The sequence below is a fragment of the Anopheles gambiae genome, chromosome 2 (genome assembly GCF_943734735.2).
Source record: "Anopheles gambiae chromosome 2, idAnoGambNW_F1_1, whole genome shotgun sequence".
NCBI classification, from domain to species: Eukaryota; Metazoa; Arthropoda; class Insecta; order Diptera; family Culicidae; genus Anopheles; species Anopheles gambiae.
The window spans coordinates 70,902,166-70,922,733 of record NC_064601.1 but is presented as its reverse complement, the minus strand read 5'-3'; the positions used below and the strand labels follow the sequence as shown (position 1 = coordinate 70,922,733).

At 42.0% G+C, this 20,568-nt stretch overlaps 1 protein-coding gene and 1 long non-coding RNA gene across 2 annotated transcripts; one reads left to right on the top strand and one right to left on the bottom strand.

The window, feature by feature from the left end:
• Positions 1-9,086: 9,086 nt before the first annotated feature.
• On the top strand, positions 9,087-10,601 carry LOC133391857 (uncharacterized). Its single transcript, XR_009765309.1, has 2 exons — positions 9,087-9,408; positions 9,565-10,601. It is a non-coding gene; the product is annotated as an uncharacterized LOC133391857 (long non-coding RNA).
• A 1,943-nt stretch (positions 10,602-12,544) lies between these two features.
• LOC133395126 (uncharacterized) lies at positions 12,545-13,529 on the bottom strand. The gene is made up of 2 exons (XM_061663826.1): positions 13,193-13,529; positions 12,545-13,113 (listed from the first exon to the last, which is right to left on the bottom strand). Exons 1-2 carry the CDS (start codon positions 13,527-13,529, stop codon positions 12,545-12,547), a joined length of 906 nt encoding a protein of 301 aa, XP_061519810.1.
• Between the last annotated feature and the right edge of the window lie 7,039 nt (positions 13,530-20,568).

Here is a 20,568-nt window from a genome sequence, read left to right as displayed (position 1 = left end):
GCTTCGAATTACGGCCACTTCATTTTCAATCGGTCAGAGCGATAACTTCTTGCACGCGGGTAAAATAATATTTTCATTCGAAAGTAACAGGAAATACCTTGTATTGCAGTATTTTTGTCTCAAGTAATCCACGGACCACAGGTTGGAGACCACTGCTTTAGATCAGCTGCTTTCTAAATGATCGAGCGGTGAGGGCCAGGAGAATGCATTTTTTTACACATATTTTACAGTTAATACCCAAATAACTGGTTTATGATATTAAACAATGCGATTGGTTATTGGTTTTCTTAAATTATTATATCATCCAAGCAAGTTTCAAATTCGTTTTATTGACTTACAATAACTAAAATTGATTGTAAAGATTCTTCAATTAAGAGTCAGCAGCATAGTGTGCAAAAGTCATAAAAAGTTCCAAACAATTAAGCAAAATCGCAATATCGCTTCTGAATGTACCCTTCCTTCCATGTTGCAAAATGTTTTCAGGATATATCTGAAGATGGTACAAAAACCTTAACAGCTGAAAAATTATCGAGACAAACGTACAATCGTTCAGTACTATTATGAGGCCACGGACAAGTAAGGCCAGGTCAGACCAATTGATAGTGCATTTCTTTAAAAAAAAGCTCCAAGAAAATCGTTGCATCCTTAAAAAGCAATAGTGTGTAACCATTGTTCTTGTAAAATCAACAGCCAGGTTTTTATGGAATTATTCGTTTCTATTTTCTAATTTCTCCTCAAATTTGACCATATTGATTGGTCCGACAATCCATGTTATGGTGATCAAATTTGGAATAGTTCAACGATATGAATTGTCATATGAAAATATGTTCAGTTAATTTGTAATGAATAGGATCTTCCTATCTTTCAAAATCGCGCAAATATTTTCTCGGGCCTGACTGCATATTGTGGCGGGCCGGACTTTGCCGACCGCTGCCGTCAAATTTTACGCGATCATTCATATCGATATTTCCTTTCCGTCGACCCTTTCAAATTTGACTCAAACCCTTCAACAGCTTGCTTTTCCACCATCACTTCGTACAGTCCCCAAAAGATAGCAGGGGCACGAGTTCTTAGTTTTTGCGTGATAACATAAACACAGGCCAAATTAAAAAGCGCACACATCGACATCGGAATCGATTCTTGAATGAAACCTCAACAGATAAAAAGAGCGTGCTTGGTGTCAGCCAATTTTTCTTGTTAATTTCTCCGGCTACGAACCGTTGTGTTGAGATGTGTGTGTTTCGGAGCCTTTTAATGTCGTATGTGCAAGTAGTTTGCGTGAGGCATCTCTTGTCTTGGCATCTGGGCCAAGAAAGAAAATTTTAGTTTTTGCATTAAAAGACACACACAATCCACTATCCCAGGCCAGGAATGTGAGTACCATTTTTCGTGTGAAACAGCTGTCTGCTTTCGGCACAGAATCGCAAAGCGGTAGCAGGGGCCCCGTATACAAGAACAGGCGGTTCATCCCAGCCAAGAGCGCACACATTGACATCGATTAAACCATTCCTCGAATGAAACCTCAACCCACTGAACCCACCGTTGACCAAACGACCTTCCTAGGCTTTTTAAAGCGACGCGAGCTGGGTGTCATTTTTTCCTGCTAATTTCTCCGGCTACGAGCCGGTGTATTGAAATTTTGTATAGGGGCCTTTAAACTTTTGTCTGTGTCTGATGTTTGCTTGTGGCTGTTGTAACGGGTTTTCTTTGTGGTTAAACGCAGCGTTCTGTTCTGTGTGCTGTGCATTGGATTTTAGCAGCAAGTGTCTCCGCGTATTTTTTGGTGAGCTCGTGCATCGACCATCCACACCAAGACACCAAATGGACGGGCCCTTCATTGACGGGGCCCCTTGTAGACGGGGCCCCTTATCGACGGGGCCTCCTTACCGACGGGGGCCCTTACCGAAGGGGCCCCTTCATCGAAGAGTCCACATAATAGTTGGGGCCCCGTAAACCACCTTTGAGTTTTAGTTTCAGCATAGCTGTAACGGTTTTTTATCTTGTCTTCACGCAAAAAGTTGTATGTAAATAGTGATAAAACATCATTTTAATATTAACATGGCCCAGATCCTTTTTGGACATATTACTTTCCCTTCCCGATTTCCCCTATTTGTCAGTTGACCACAAAAGTTGAGTAGGGCCCCGCGTGAAAATTTAAGGTTTTGCGTTAAAAGCAGGCACGCTCCACGATCTCAGGCTTGAGATATGAATACCATTTTTCGCGTGAAAACAGCTGTCTGTTTTCGGCACACATCTGCAAAACAAGTATAGGGGCCCCCAGACAAGCGCAGGCACGTTTCATCCCAGCCAATTTGAAAAGCGCACACATCGATATCGATGGAATCGTTTCTCGAATGAAACCTCTACCCACTGGAGCACCGTTGCTTGCTTGATGTTAGTCAATTTTTCCTGCTAATTTTACCGGCTACGAGCCGGTGTATTGATATTGTGTTTCGGGGTCTTTAAACTTTTGTTTGGGTGTGTTGTATGCTTGTGTTGTGTAACGGGTTTTCGGTGGTAGTTAAGCGCAGCGTTCTGTGTATTCCATTTTAGCAGCAAGTTGCTCTGCGTGGTTGTGGGTTTGGGTGTCTCGTGCACAGGCCACCCACACCAGCAAAAATTGACGGTTTCTCGCTCTGTCCAATACTTTGCGCCAACGATGATGAGGTATTGATTTGAGCTGTGCGCGCGTGTCGCAGCGCAGCTTTGATGCAAGTATTGGCAGATTTCTTAGAACATTTAATGTGCTGCTTTGAGTAGTATGGGGCCCCGGTTTTCTGCAGTTCGGGGCCCTCGACAAAATACAGTGAGTAAAGCGATGGGAAAAATGAATTAATTAAAAATGTGTCTTTTTGAAATAGATGGTAAAAGTCCCAACCAGAGGGGGGGGGGGGGAGAATCGGTACGAAGTCGAACATCCACAATGAAGGCGATACGAAGTCGAACATCCACAATGACGGGGCCCCCTAGATCGACGGGGCCCCTGGCGGCCGCCCAGTCCGCCCACCGTTTAACGCACCACTGACAAAAAGTATACGCACTTCGTATACTCAGAGTTACACACAGCTAAATGTGGTTTCTTTTTAAAACAACTATTAAATATAAACTTGATACCGAGTTTAACGTGCGTAAAAGATGATGAAAATCGCTTACCTTGCACTTCCATACTCGTACTCGGACCGGGTTGATTTTCAGCCACCCATTTCTTCTTCATTTCACCCATCCTTGCCAGAGCTCGCTTCCTTAACAGCCCACTCTTCTTCAACTGCTTTATCTGGTCCATTTTCTTCTCTGAAACACTTTAAATCACTTTAAAATAACAAAATATAAATTTCACAAACACCGGCTCGCGAAGCGTCCTCGTTTGTTTGAATGTGTTTCGAACGGTTTGTTTTGACATTTCTCGCTCTCCGTATGTGAGGCTATTCGTTTCCCCCTTGGTTTCATTCCTCTCTCTCCAAAACTATCCTGCTTCTCCCTCGTCGCAACCTGTTTCTCTCTACCTCACACCCCGTTTGCCCTAGAAATAAATCCCCATTATCATATGGGTACAGATGTGACCGTATCAGTAAACGATGCGCAATTTTTATTTTTATTTTATTTTTTTTTGAAGTGGGTTGTTTTGTGAAGTTTCAAAAAGTTTTTTTTTTTTTTTTTTGGGTGTGGTGGTTTTGATACAAGGTCCTTTCAGTTAGTCCTTTTGGCATCTTATTTTTATCCTCTAGTGATGGAAAAGGATGTCTTTGGATTTCTCATGTTTGCAAGAACAAACGGAGTACCCAACCTTAGGAGGCCCCCCTGATGCGTGTAAAATCGGATTTATTATTGAATTTATTAAATTTAATTATTGTTATTGTTATTTTTTTGTGGTGTGGTGTTTGGATTTGGAATGTGCAGTTAGGTGATTTTTTGTGTGTATATATATATATATATATATATATATATATATATATATATATATATATATATATATATATATATATATATATATATATATATATATATATATATATATATAAAAGTCATGCCAAAAAACAATATATAAATAAATAAATAAATAAATAAATAAATAAATAAATAAATGGGGTTCTGAGAAATGATTGCATAAATAGTTTTAAATAATTGAATAACAAGGAAAAAAAAACATGGAATAACGTTTCATTATACAAACAAAATTGATACTTTGAACACATAAATATCATAAATATGATAAATATAATAAATATAATAAATAGAATAAATATAATAAATGTAATAGATGTAATAAATATAATAAATAGATAAATAAATAGTAAGTACTTATCCTATTGCTACATCATTTTTACTGGAGTGTTGAGTGCAGGTTCTATGTTGTGAGTTTTGAAGATATAGGAAATGTGTAAAAAAATTGTTGAATTTCTTTTTATTTGAAAATGTGTGTGATGAAGTACTATAATGTAATATTGTTTTCTTTTATGAATTCTATATTTTTTTTGCAGGTATTTCCACTGGTTTCCATCCATTTTTCGTGCAAAGTGTCTAGGGAGATGTCTTTATGTCTTTTATATTTTTGACACTCAAAAATTTTGTGTCGTCCTGTTTCTGGGACTAGACATTTCTCACAGGTTCCATTTTCTACTATTTTCATTTTATGAAGCCAAATTTCGGAAAGATTATGCCCTGCCAGTATTTTGTTAATTGTTTTTACTTCATTTCCGTTCAGGTTAACCTGTTTGTGCCATAGTTCTGTTTTGAAAACATTTTGGAATTGCATAAACTTTTTCCCTTTATTCCTGCCCAGGTCTTTGTACCATTTTTTTGTTTCCTCTTCCATTTCTTTTTTGAAATATTAGGTAGCGTCTGTGTATCTGATTTTGTTCTTATAGAACCAATTTGTTAAAGTGCCTTTTTTTGCCAGTTCATCTGCTCTATCATTTCCATCAATGCCTACATGTGATGGAATCCATACAATATCTGCTCTAATATTTGTTGCTGTTTTTATAATATTGTAACAAATTTCCTCTATTTTGTTTTCTGTCATTGCTTTTTGTAGAATGTTACATGATGTTAGACTGTCTGTGAAAATTACTGTTTTCTTGTGCTAAAAATAAGGCTTTTTCGATTGCTATCAGTTCGGCGGTGGTTATGGAGGTGAGATTTTTTAATCTATAGCTATAGTAGTAATGTTGTGGTTTGTTTTTTATGTATATCCCTATGCCTACTTTATTTCCGGCAATGCTTCCATCAGTGTAGATGGTGGGTCTGTTATTTTCGTACTTGTTCATGTTTTCAATGGTAATTTGTTTCAAAATTTGAGTGTTTGTTTTTGTTTTTGTTTCTATCGTGTCTTTAATTTTTGTATTTATTTTGATGTGTGTGGTTATATCGTTGTTCTTTGCAATGTATATTTGTTTTAGAATTTTATTGTCTTTTTCGCACGATGTTTCATGTATTGTTTTTTTCTTTTTTTTTGTATTTTGTTCTTTGATGTATTTGTAGTTGTTGTCTATTGATTGCTGAGTAGACTAAATCTTTGGCTAGTTCCTTACGTACTATAAATCTACTTCTGATATTGAAAGGTATTTCTGCTGCAATGGCATGCAGAGTATTTATGGGGGTAGTTTTGGTGCAACCTGTAGCTTTTCTTAGTGCCTGGTTGATAGTTGAATTCATTGTTTTGTATTTGTTTTTGTTGCTATTGAGAGTGTATGAAGCTCCCGTTTCCATAGTGTTTCTGATTGTTGCCCGGTATATTTTTAGGCTGTTTTTGGGGTTTATGTTATTTTTTTGCGTGCTTGTAATTTTCAAGAAATTTAGCCTGTTTGTAGCCTTGTTACGTAGTAGTTCGATGTGTTTGTGGAAATTGAGTTTTGGGTCTATTACTGTTCCTAGATATTTATATGTGTTTGTGTGTTCTATGCTATTATTGTGTATGTTGAGTTGTATGGTGTGATGTGATTTTCCGAAAACCATAAATTTTGTCTTGTTTGAGTTTATGTTAAATTTTATGTTAAATTGTTCTGTTTCTATTGCGAAAGCATTTAAAGCGTTTTGTAGGTTATTTTGTTGCTCTCTTTCGTTTACTCCACTGCTGAGAATAACGAAATCATCCGCGTACTGTATTTTAGTATTTTTGGTGTTTGTTTGGTTTATAGTTTTATGTATATCTTTGGTATATAAGTTAAAAAGTGTTGGTGACATAACATCTCCTTGTGGTAGTCCATCTGTCACTAGCATTTTGTATGTTTTTTTTATTGCTCTCTATTATTAAAGTTCTATTTCTAAGAAAGGAGTAGGTCCATTTTATAATTTGAGGTGGGATGTCTGATTTTATAATTTGTTCCACGAGGATTTTTGTTGAAACATTATTATATGCTTTTTCCAAATCTATGAATATTACTCCACTTATTCTATTTAGTCTTTGGTTGTGATTTATTTCGTTATTGAAATAGTTAATGCATTGGTTTATGGTTCTTTTGTTTCTGAATCCAAAGGATTTTTCCGGGAGTATATTTTTGGTTTCAATATATTTATTTAATTTTAATAATACCGCTGAGTTTAGGACTTTGGTTATTGTTGGTATAAGTGCTAAAGGTCTATAGTTGTTGGGACCATTTATGGTAAAAGATTTTTTAAGGCCCCCCCTATGGCAATCGAAGCAGCCCTGACAAGAAAAACGAGATAGTGTGCGGTTGATCGGTCATTCAATCTGTCAAATATTGAAAAAATAAAGTTTGTTTACATTTTGAACCGAACGATAGCTCTCACGATGTACAACGGCGAATGATTAAAAAAAGCATACATCGGTGATGAAAGTGTTGTGTGTAATGTGTAAAATAAACAGCCGAAAAATTATAAATGGCGGTAGAATCGACTTCGCACGCCTGAAAGCAGTTTAGGGTAAGTAAAGCATAGCCAATAATTGTAATATTAAATCAATTAAAGCGGTGTTTTCTATGCAGCTGTTGTGCAACCGTGTTGAGCCGGCGAACGTTCGAAAGCGGGAAGAAAGAATGCCGGCAATCCAACTAAACGATGTTCGATCATGGAAAACAAGGTAAGTTGTAATGAACGTAAGTAAGTAATGAACGTAATTCTTCCACCAGGCTTTCCAAAGTCACCTTAATTGCAGCTTCTCCTTGTTCAACAACTGCAGTTTCATCAGCTTCCAGTTTCGAAATCAATCTAGCTCGGATGTCCGCATCCCGTGGTGATTGGAGTCCACTGACAAATCGGAGAGCTTTGAATTGATCCGACGTGAGCTTGGAAAGTTGAAATGCTTCGTAGTGTTTGTTGACCATGGCAGCATACGAAGTAAAATCATCCGCGTCACTCTTGGCGTACTGCAGGCACTGGTAACGGGAGTGAAAACCCGACTTCTGGCGACCAAACAACTTCTTCAGTTTTGTAATGGTCTCATCCAGAGAGAAATCGCGAGGATGCTTTGGCAGAATAGCAAATTGGCATTGGCTTTGGCATCAAAGAATACTCCTGCGTCCGGATCGTACAGGAAATCTTGGATTCCATTTGCCAACGACTCGATTGTCTTCTCGCTTCCGCTAGCCGCCGTCGAAAAAGTTCGATTTGCTAAAATTTCGATCTGCTGCTGCTGCTTCGCGACGAGATTCGCCAACTTGCTTGTTTGGTGGTTAACTTAGAACTTATTTATTACTAAAGAAGGCATAGGCTACTATGCCTAGGAAGCGAAATTATGCTGAGGCAAAATCCCACTGATTGGTAGTCATAGCCTACTACACAAAGCCCGCTCGCCGTTGGACGCTTGGACATTTCCTTTTACAAGCATTCGGTGACCAGTTTGCGAAACGTCTTGCCGCACGCCTGGTACAGGCCCTTCTAGTTGTGGTACGGCGCAGTTCCGGTCGCTATCTCGATCGCGGTAAAGCCGAACGACTAGAAGCCGTATCCGTGGTCCCGCTCCATCTCCTCCGGCGCCATCCAGCACGACGCCAGCCGATAAACGTGTGGTACACCTTCTGCCGCGACATGTCTCCATCGGTGGCGAGCCACGCGCTCATCCGCTATATTTAAGGAGCCGTCGTCGCCGGGCAGTATGATGGCCACCTTGATGTCCACGTAATGGGCAATGAGAAATGTGCACTCAATTGGCAAGCGCACGGCAAGATCCAGCAAACGTTACCGACAGTCTTTGTCGCCGTGAAAATGCTTCTAATGCACGGGTGAGTTGGATTATAACTACAAGCATACGTTTTTTTTCTTTCTTTAGTTTCCGCTAATGCCAGACGAACGATCGAATGACTGTTGCCTCGGAAGGGAGGTCTCATTGCGGATACTGACTTGGATGTGATGCCACCGAGTCGATTGGTCGCAGTTAGCCCTGGTGCTTTGAATGAGGCGACATCGGAGAAGCTGAACGCTTCGTGGACGTGTTGTGTTTAGATTAGGAGCGGGCGTGTTGTGTGCAGATCTCGATCGGCGAAGTGCTGTAGTGATGTTGTGTAGTGATTGTGTCTATATGTATGTTTTAAGTGTGATTGCATTAGTTTTATGCAACTAAATCATGAGCATCGGTTTCTGTATTGTATACTTCGAAAGTATTTATACAAGTGTACAAAATACAGTGTAAATGGGATGAACTAGTTTCGTTTAAAGGTGTCGAACTTTGTACGTTATAGTAGGTCCTTTGTTTTTGTGTGGTGTGTAAACATTAAGTAAGATTGATATCAGTGCTGGAGTGAATTCTTTACTGAATAAAATAGTGTACAAATATTGTTTTAAAAAACTGTGTGTTTTGTGTATTTTTCGGTAGCAAAAAAATATCACTAAAGTGCAAAAAGGTAAGAAATCAGTGATTGCGTTGAAAGGAAATTTCTCAGCTACGATGTTCTCCTTTTTTTTTTGTTTTTGGCCCGATGTATTCGCTTCCGCATTCTTCATAATGTGCATATAAATGATTGTTCCTAGGTTCCGCTAACAATGTGTTTTAGACGATGCAGTTGCATAATGTGAACAAAACGATAATGTGTAAATATGATGATGTAATTTCCCTGCCTGGTTGTCTGGCTGGCTGATTAGATGGCAGAATGGCTCACTGGCTGGTTAGTGCTGACTAAAATCGGATGCGCTTGGCCCCTCGCCGGAGTGCCGGGTGCATCATACATTGGTGTTCCGTTGCTAGTGCTCGGCTGAGCAGATATTTTGTAATATTTTATCATCGAAAACCCTCACCGCTCATTTCTTTCCTTTTTATGCATTTTATATTTTTCATCAGTAGGAGTATCTCGTTTAATTTATTTATTTATTTATTTATTTATTTATTTTATTATTTATTTATTTTTTTAGAAATTGAAGTACATAAATCGGTCTATCCGTTTATATCGGTTTCATAAGCCTCTTCAATCGTTCAATGGTCAATCAATCATGGTCAACACTCTTACACTTCTGACGAACGTAAGTATGAACTGAATGAAAAAATATGCTCAGTAATGAATTGTGATATGTTCAAACCCAATTCATAGACAGACAAATTGCATTTGAGTGCAAAAAAAAAACTGCTTATACATTGTTTCATTTTGGTTTTCTCCCTCTCCATCTCTCTCTTGATAGGAATGCCTGGTCGCTAGCTGCAGCTTCCCATCGATGTAGGCACTCGATCTTCGAGGTTTTACTTCACCTGATCTAGCCATCGAACTCGCTGTGCTTCCTTGCTTCTAGTACCGAACTGAGTGCCGCTTTCGAACACCTTGCTGTTGGGGCACGAATCTGGCATCTTTACAACATGTCCCAGCCAGCGCAAACAGCCATGTCCGACGCGCCATACGGCTTCAGTAAGCTCGTGGTTGATCATTCGCATCCACACCCCATGCTCGAATGCACCGCTTAAGATGATCCGGAGGATGCGTCGGCCGTCGTGTTTCGCCGCTGTCCTTTGCATGCTATAAAGTAACACACCTATTCATCGCAGCACGAGCGCAACGTGATACATCGTGACATCATCCGGAAAACTTGCAGCTGGCGCACGGTGGTGATCTGAAGATTGCCGATTTCGGTTGGTCCGTGTACGAGCCGACCTTGTTCCGGTACGAAGCTGTGCGTTTCGCTCGACTATTTATCGCCCGAGATGGTGCATGGTCAGCCGCACATAAAAACTTTCGATCTATCGAATTTGGGCGTGCTGGCGTACAAGCTGCTGTGCGGTAAGGTCCCGGTTTTGGCGACCACGTATGATGAAGCTGCAGTTTAAGATGCCGCCAGATATGACGAAGCCGGCGGCCCATCTGATCTCGCGACTGTTCGTTAAGGATCTGGCCAGCCGTATGCCGCTGAAACATGTTGCGTTCATCCCTGGATTCTGCTGCACGTGCACAAAAAGTAAATAGGAATTGCTGCTACCATGTACCATATATTGTTATGTTCTCACAAAGTATGTTTATAAGATACCTGTACCTTTTAGTTTTTTAAACCCTATCTCTTATAAGAAGTAGTGGTATTTGAATTTAATATGAACAAGGCAAGTGTAATGATAAGTAATGATAATTGTTATTTGTGTGTTCACTCAATTGTTATTATACTTTCTTCATGTTCAGCATATGTTATTATTTCAATTATTAACAATAAAATATGGCAAAATATTTTTTAAGCTATAGATCGTCTTTGTATTGAATGAGTGCAATTGATGGGTTTTGCATTATGATGATCAAGACCGTGGCCAGCCTCTCGGGGTGCCTTTGGTGCCTCAGTTCTGTATGAAGGAGAGCGTAGAAGGGTATGGCTATATACTTTTCGGCGCTGCCATGCACCTTTCGGTGCAACGATAAGATAGAGTTAATGTTTTGTTTTTGGTGATATGTTATATGTTAGGATAATTTGTTCGGCTATTTATTTAGATGACCTATTCAACTAGCTACATGACGGTGTAATTTGGAATAGGAAAAAAAAAATATTAATCATTCCGTATGCCCTAATGGCAGAAAGCTGGTTTCTATATAGGATAAACGTAGTTCTATTCCCTCGCGCAGCACACACCAACCAGTGATTGACTATCCGGTTAGGTGATACGAATAAGTCTTGTAAGCATTTATACCTAACGTCAGCATGACCACGTTTGTCGGCTGTAGCGGAAATAAAGCATAACAATTATTTATTTGTTACGATATAAATAGGAAGAAAGTGCAACGCTGGGCGGTCCCGTGATACAGTCACGGGATAATAATAACATGCAAGTAATAACATGCCTATCATGGGTTCAAACCTCATACGGTCCGTCCCCCCGTAGCAAGGATCAACTATCCGGCTGCGTGGTTTCGAAATCAGTTTCGAAAGCCTGTACAGGTCGAAATGTTCGCGTCGTTAAGCCAAAAAGAATGAAAGTGCTACGTTGTCGTGATGGATACGGTAAAAGTGTTTCCGTCTTAACAGAAGGTGTTCTATCATCTACCAAACCGTTGTGTGAGAAATGCAACTAGCTTGCGAAAAGGTTTGGTCAGTCTGCTTCATGAAAAAACAATCAATGTAGTCAGGTGTTTTTACTTCTCTTATTCGTCTTTGGATATAACTGTTGTCATTAATGGCATGCCTGTACCACTAATGGATGTATCAGTGCAATTAAGCTATTGATTACCCAGATCAGGATAGTCAGTCCTACGTATGAGGGGCTTGAGCCCATGACGAGCATGTTGTTTGGAAAACTAGTTTAGTGCATAACAATCAACTTATTTTCCTTCATTGAAGAACAGAGAAGCTGTTGTGGTCCGATCGAACTTAGCCATTCTGTCCATCTGGGTGTGCCACTCAGCGATAGCAGTCGACGGCTTCCGTATGATGTGTGCGTGGAAGGATGTGCGTGAGTTACAGGTCGCTGACGAGACGATTGAGAGAGAGATAGTGCAAAAAAGAGGGAGATCTAACCTACAGCGCACATGTAGTGAGTATTCTCATTCGTGCGGCTGAGCTAAGGCAAATAGGACTAACAGGCCCGTGCTATTCATTTATAATTGGGGAATAAAGGATTTTATATGTTTGTGTCAATGCAAAGTAATCGTCTTCATCATTGCAGTTAACGTCCATGCATCCGACATCAAAGAAGCCAAAGCAATCAGAAACCGATTGAAGATTTTAAAGCTCGCAGGCCACAGCGGGCATTAAGCACTGTTGTGGAAGGTCAGTGTTTTACGAACAAGAGCCCAACTGAATAGGAAAGGACTGTTCGAAGGGGAGTGGTTAGTACCAACATGTGATCGTCCTGATGATAGTGTTAAGAGTGTGTTCCTTTAGTCCAATAATTATTGTTTAAAATACGGTCGAGTAAAATACGTATGTTTGTCAATGATAATAAAAGGTCAAGGCTAAGTATGTAGAGAGAAAAAAAATAAATAAATAAAAATAAAACATAGTCCCCCGATCCTGTTAGTATACGATCGTCAGCAATTGACGTCGCATTCCAGCTAGCACCACGAGGAGGTAGGATTCGGAGTTCCAAGATAGCGGTTGCATAGTAATACATCCGCTTCCTGGCATTAGCTAGCCAGCTGGAAAGAGCTCGATGAATTTAAAGTGTTTAAAAATACGAAGAATAATATGTTAATACTTACTCAAACTCCTGAACTGATTGGATGGCACGCAAGATGGTAATGAAATTGTTGGGCTGGGCTCGCTTAAGCTGGTACTCGCGTATATATTCTATTAATGCTCCCCGGTTTGTGCCTTTAGATCTTAAAAAGGGCTTGACCCAGCGCCATAAATTCTCGATGGTCTGTGTATGTACTAATGGATCGCTTGGGTCGACAAAATTTTCGGAATGGTTTATCATCTCGTGCTCATACCCTTTTCCGTCTAATCCGATGTATGCACGCCAACCATCCGTCACAATTGTCGTTCCGGGGGCCACATTGTTCATTATAATGCCCTGCAAGTTGCCAGCGTCGCGTTTCTGAACCAGCTCCAGAAAAATCTCTTTTGTCTCCCGACAAATACCACCGACCAGCCAAACCTGGTTGTTGTCCGCGATCCGTCCTCTGTGGTACTTCCGTTTGGTAATGACGGACTCGTCGATCTCCACAGTGAGCCCTTCGCCTCCGATCTGTTGTCGGTGGGTTTCCACATATTCAGCGCTTATTTCACGGAGTATTTTGAACCATTTTAGAATGGCTGTCTTACCTACAATGAGATAAAAATAAAACAAAACAAAAAATTAATCAAAACCGACTGATTGAAAAAAATACTAAAAATATATTACCGGCTGCACATTCAGCTTCCGCAACCATCCGCGTCGTATTTCGAGACCACTCGAAGGTTATCTCCATCAACTGGGATAGAGACAGCCTCGAATTTTTGAAAATACTATCCGTGCGGACAGTACATTCCCAGCCGGTGCAGCTCGATGTAGGCTTGCAAATCCATTTGCAAGCATTGGAGCGCTTGGTTACCTTCAGCTTCATTTGTCTCTTGCACTTGCTGCATTGTTGCGTTGGCGGCAAGAGTTCCGCTTCCTGCAAAAGACGAACCAACCCTTCCTCATCCGCGGTTAGCTTCTTCAGGTCACTGGAATTTTTGACTGCTGCAAATATATCCATTGTAAATGGGTTGTCCTGAAAATAAAACTTTCAAAAAGAGAGAATCTTTAATCTGTACACCACTTTGTTGATCAAAACATTCAACTACATACGGAGCAATATTTTCCCGCGCGATCTACACTTCCACACATAACCGATTTGACTCATTCGTTAGTACAATACATTTAAACACACTCAACCGATATCGACGATTGATTGTGTGGTTTGTGAAGTAGTGATGTCCTGCTCGACCCGCACCAACCGGATTGGAAACATCCGGAAGGAACTCGGAGTCGTTCGAAACGACCCGTAAGATTCAAGGAGGTTCAGTAGGTGCAACGATTCCGGAAATCCGGTAGGTGCAAGAAAGCAGTCTCGATTCCGACACGTTGGTGCATTTCGGGTCGGGTCAAGGTAGGTTCAATACTCGACCAGAAATCGCTGCACCTTATGCACAGCGCTGCTTATGCTGCATTATTATGCGCTGTAATGGATTCCGACCCGCGGGTGTAACGAGTTCGGGTCGACCCGCATGATGAGTAGGTGACAAGCGACTTCGACCCGTTGGTGCAGCGATTTCTGGTCGAGTATTGAACCTACCTTGACCCGACCCGAAATGCACCAACGTGTCAGAATCGAGACTGCTTTCTTGCACCTACCGAATTTCCGGAATCGTTGCACCTACTGAACCTCCTTAAATCTTACGGGTCGTTTCGAAAGACTCCGAGTTGCTTCCGGATGTCTCCAATCCGGTTGGTGCGGGTCGAGCAGGACATCACTACTTCACAAACCACACAATCAATCGTCGATATCAGTTGAGTGTGTTTAAATTTATTGTACTAACGAATGAGTAAAATCGGTTATGTGTGGAAGTGTAGATCGCGCGGGAAAATATTGCTCCGTATGTAGTTGAATGTTTTGATCAAGAAAGTGGTGTACAGATTAAAGATTCTCTCTTTTTGAAAGTTTTATTTTCAGGACAAACCATCTACTATGGATATATTTGCAGCAGTCAAAAATTCCAGTGACCTGAAGAAGCTAACCGCGGATGAGGAAGGGTTGGTTCGTCTTTTGCAGGAAGCGGAACTCTTGCCGCCAACGCAACAATGCAGCAAGTGCAAGAGACAAATGAAGCTGAAGGTAACCAAGCGCTCCAATGCTTGCAAATGGATTTGCAAGCCTACATCGAGCTGCACCGGCTGGGAATGTACTGTCCGCACGGATAGTACTTTCAAAAATTCGAGGCTGTCTCTATCCCAGTTGATGGAGATAACCTTCGAGAGGTCTCGAAATACGACGCGGATGGTTGCGGAAGCTGAATGTGCAGCCGGTAATTTATTTTTAGTATTTTTTTCAATCAGTCGGTTTTGATTAATTTTTTGTTTTGTTTTATTTTTATCTCATTGTAGGTAAGACAGCCATTCTAAAATGGTTCAAAATACTCCGTGAAATAAGCGCTGAATATGTGGAAACCCACCGACAACAGATCGGAGGCAAAGGGCTCACTGTGGAGATCGACGAGTCCGTCATTACCAAACGGAAGTGTTGTGGATAGACGTGCCGAGCCCTGGATTCGCCGTAGCAGTTGCGCTGCTGCTGGTCGACATCCAGGAATCGACACTGCGCTCACGCACACTAATACGCCGCACTTAGCGATGCGCGCTAAGTGTGTGCAGAGCGCACCTACCCGAGGGAGTGTGTAACAGGCTACCGGTCAAGCAGGGCTCCCGGTAGGGCTCACGGTGCGGCTGGTGCGCGGCCACCGCACTTGCGGTTTTAAAGTGTTAATTGTTTGTTCATTGTGTCTTTTATTTATTATTGTTCGTTTATAAGTGTTTTAATAAAAGTAAAAGTACAAACACAACAGTGGCGACGAGGATGGGATCCTCTTGCGCAAGGAGGATCCTACAGAACGCGCCGCAGCCATCGCGTTTCGTCTGGCCTTTCTGCAGCGTCAGTGCAGCGGCCATCGCGATGGCACGGTTCCCTGTGCCTTTGGATACCGCGTAACATCGGGCCGCCGCCACCGCAGACACCGTGGCCCCGGCTGCTGTCCCATCACCGCTGCATTGGGCAGCCGGCTACACACCACCCACTGCAGCCGCATATTAAGGGCGACGGCACATTCCGCCCCGGCTCGAGCCCTGCAGCACGTCATCGGCGAAGCAGCTATCCCGCCGCAGCTCGAGCCCCGCATCACCAACGGCGACACGTAAGTCGCCTCGGCTGCAACGCAGCAGCCTCATATCATAGGCGACGTCACATTCCGCCTCAGCTGCAGCATAGCGGCCCTCATTGGCGTGGACAAATTCCGCCTCATCTGCAGCAAACCCAGCATGTCCAGCCAGAGACGCCATCGCTGTGGCCGGTCATGGCCCTGCCGGCGCAAAGTTTCATCGTGGCACCACCGCCACCTTCCGGCAGGCGTAGCAGCGACGCTACAACCCGAAGACGCGAACGCGGCATCAACGCCGCCGCCCCGGGACAACGGTGCACCACAGCAGACGCTCCCGAGGAAAGCGAACGCGGCATCATCGCCGCCGCTCCAGAAACAACAGCCGCAACCCGAGGAACGCGAACGCGGTATCATCGCCTCCGCCCGGGAACATGAGCGCAGCAGCATCACGGGCCCCACTACGTACCATCGGTCGAAGGGCGTCACCACGCTGGTATTCCGTTGTGGAATATCACCCGCGTCGGTTCGACCCTTCGGTTATTAAAAGGGGGAGATGTTGTGGATAGACGTGCCGAGCCCTGGATTCGCCGTAGCAGTTGCGCTGCTGCTGGTCGACATCCAGGAATCGACACTGCGCTCACTCACACTAATACGCCGCACTTAGCGATGCGCGCTAAGTGTGTGCAGAGCGCACCTAACGCAGGAGTGTGTTACAGGCTACCGGTCGAGCAGGGCTCCCGGTAGGGCTCACGGTTCGGCTCGTGCGCGCGGCCCCATACTTCAATAAGTAAAAGCTAAAACATAAAAGGAAGTACCACAGAGAACGGATCGCGGACAACAACCAGGTTTGGCTGGTCGGTGGTATTTGTCGGGAGACAAAAGAGATTTCTCTGGAGCTGGTTCAGAAACGCGCCGCTGGCAACTAGCAGGGCATCATTATGAACAATATGGCCCCCGGAACGACAATTGTGACGGATGGTTGGCGTGCCTACATCGGATTAGACGGAAAAGGGTATGAGCACGAGATGATAAACCATTCCGAAAATTTTGTCAACCCAAGCGTTCCATTAGTACACACACAGACCATCGAGAATTTATGGCGCTGGGTCAAGCCCTTTTTAAGATATAAAGGCACAAACCGGGGAGCATTGATTGAATATATACGCGAGTACCAGCTTAAGCGAGCCCAGCCTAACAATTTCATTACCATCTTGCGTGCCATCCAATCAGTTCAGGAGTTTGAGTAAGTATTAACATATTATTCTTCGTATTTTTAAACACTTTAAATTCATCGAGCTCTTTCCAGCTGGCTAGCTAATGCCAGGAAGCGGATGTATTACAGGGTTTTCCAATTGAGTTTAGACTAGCAGCATACTTTTTTCGAATAGTCGCAATAGATTCTTGACTAGCATCCTCTATTTTTGATTACGAGCAATGGATTATTGACTAGGATCAATTGATTTCAGCAGACCGGTTGCTGGCGCGGAGTGACCAGATTGTTTTTAGAGGTTACCGGTAGGAAATCTAAAGCAAATTCGGTAAATTTCAGAAAATTACTTTTTATTCACTCATAAATTTTATTAAATTCCAATTTTATGGTTGAACGGTTGAACGGTCAATACTTACAAAAATATTTGATTTTTGGTTAGAAAAACTTAGTTTTAGTGTGTTCAATTGTAAACCGATATTCAATCGAAAATCGATAGAACTACATCTGGTCACTCTGAAAAACTTGCCCAATCTAGCTTTTGGTTAGGTTATGCCTGTGGGTTCACTACTGCATATTTCAATTCAGCCGTTAAGTGCTTTTGTGTTGTATTGTGCATTCATAAAATCAAAACAATAGCACCAAAAACCTATCAGATAAAATATATCTTATTTTGTGGATGATATATAGCAGTAAAACAAACGCTTTAAACTAATATGCGGATGAAATTAAATATTATCCACAGATTATTATTCAAGTCGATCTGTCACACCGGGTGTTATAAACAAGACGCTCTTAGGCTGTCATGCAGGGATCTGCTGAAATCAATTGCTCCTAGTCAATAATCCATTGCTCGTAATTAAAAATAGAGGATGCTAGTCAAGAATCTATTGCGACTATTCAAAAAAAGTATGCGGCTAGTCTACACTCAATTGGAAAACCCTGTATTATGCAACCGCTATCTTGGAACTCCGAATCCTACCTCCTCGTGGTGCTAGCTGGAATGCGACGTCAATTGCTGACGATCGTATACTAACAGGATCGGGGGACTATGTTTTATTTTTATTTATTTATTTTTTTTCTCTCTACATACTTAGCCTTGACCTTTTATTATCATTGACAAACATACGTATTTTACTCAACCGTATTTTAAACAATAATTATTGGACTAAAGGAACACACTCTTAACACTATCATCAGGACGATCACATGTTGGTACTAACCACTCCCCTTCGAACAGTCCTTTCCTATTCAGTTGGGCTCTTGTTCGTAAAACACTGACCTTCCACAACAGTGCTTAATGCCCGCTGTGGCCTGCGAGCTTTAAAATCTTCAATCGGTTTCTGATTGCTTTGGCTTCTTTGATGTCGGATGCATGGACGTTAACTGCAATGATGAAGACGATTACTTTGCATTGACACAAACATATAAAATCCTTTATTCCCCAATTATAAATGAATAGCACGGGCCTGTTAGTCCTATTTGCCTTAGCTCAGCCGCACGAATGAGAATACTCACTACATGTGCGCTGTAGGTTAGATCTCCCTCTTTTTTGCACTATCTCTCTCTCAATCGTCTCGTCAGCGACCTGTAACTCACGCACATCCTTCCACGCACACATCATACGGAAGCCGTCGACTGCTATCGCTGAGTGGCACACCCAGATGGACAGAATGGCTAAGTTCGATCGGACCACAACAGCTTCTCTGTTCTTCAATGAAGGAAAATAAGTTGATTGTTATGCACTAAACTAGTTTTCCAAACAACATGCTCGTCATGGGCTCAAGCCCCTCATACGTAGGACTGACTATCCTGATCTGGGTAATCAATAGCTTAATTACACTGATACATCCATTAGTGGTACAGGCATGCCATTAATGACAACAGTTATATCCAAAGACGAATAAGAGAAGTAAAAACACCTGACTACATTGATTGTTTTTTCATGAAGCAGACTGACCAAACCTTTTCGCAAGCTAGTTGCATTTCTCACACAACGGTTTGGTAGATGATAGAACACCTTCTGTTAAGACGGAAACACTTTTACCGTATCCATCACGACAACGTAGCACTTTCATTCTTTTTGGCTTAACGACGCGAACATTTCGACCTGTACAGGCTTTCGAAACTGATTTCGAAACCATGCAGCCGGATAGTTGATCCTTGCTACGGGGGGACGGACCGTATGAGGTTTGAACCCATGATAGGCATGTTATTACTTGCATGTTATTATTATCCCGTGACTGTATCACGGGACCGCCCAGCGTTGCACTTTCTTCCTATTTATATCGTAACAAATAAATAATTGTTATGCTTTATTTCCGCTACAGCCGACAAACGTGGTCATGCTGACGTTAGGTATAAATGCTTACAAGACTTATTCGTATCACCTAACCGGATAGTCAATCACTGGTTGGTGTGTGCTGCGCGAGGGAATAGAACTACGTTTATCCTATATAGAAACCAGCTTTCTGCCATTAGGGCATACGGAATGATTAATATTTTTTTTTCCTATTCCAAATTACACCGTCATGTAGCTAGTTGAATAGGTCATCTAAATAAATAGCCGAACAAATTATCCTAACATATAACATATCACCAAAAACAAAACATTAACTCTATCTTATCGTTGCACCGAAAGGTGCATGGCAGCTCCGAAAAGAATATAGCCATACCCTTCTACGCTCTCCTTCATACAGAACTGAGGCACCAAAGGCACCCCGAGAGGCTGGCCACGGTCTTGATCATCATAATGCAAAACCCATCAATTGCACTCATTCAATACAAAGACGATCTATAGCTTAAAAAATATTTTGCCATATTTTATTGTTAATAATTGAAATAATAACATATGCTGAACATGAAGAAAGTATAATAACAATTGAGTGAACACACAAATAACAATTATCATTACTTATCATTACACTTGCCTTGTTCATATTAAATTTAAATACCACTACTTCTTATAAGAGATAGGGTTTAAAAAACTAAAAGGTACAGGTATCTTATAAACATACTTTGTGAGAACATAACAATATATGGTACATGGTAGCAGCAATTCCTATTTACTTTTTGTGCACGTGCAGAAGAATCCAGGGATGAACGCAACATGTTTCAGCGGCATACGGCTGGCCAGATCCTTAACGAACAGTCGCGAGATCAGATGGGCCGCCGGCTTCGTCATATCTGGCGGCATCTTAAACTGCAGCTTCATCATACGTGATCGCCAAAACCGGGACCTTACCGCACAGCAGCTTGTACGCCAGCACGCCCAAATTCGATAGATCGAAAGTTTTTATGTGCGGCTGACCATGCACCATCTCGGGCGATAAATAGTCGAGCGAAACGCACAGCTTCGTACCGGAACAAGGTCGGCTCGTACACGGACCAACCGAAATCGGCAATCTTCAGATCACCACCGTGCGCCAGCTGCAAGTTTTCCGGATGATGTCACGATGTATCACGTTGCGCTCGTGCTGCGATGAATAGGTGTGTTACTTTATAGCATGCAAAGGACAGCGGCGAAACACGACGGCCGACGCATCCTCCGGATCATCTTAAGCGGTGCATTCGAGCATGGGGTGTGGATGCGAATGATCAACCACGAGCTTACTGAAGCCGTATGGCGCGTCGGACATGGCTGTTTGCGCTGGCTGGGACATGTTGTAAAGATGCCA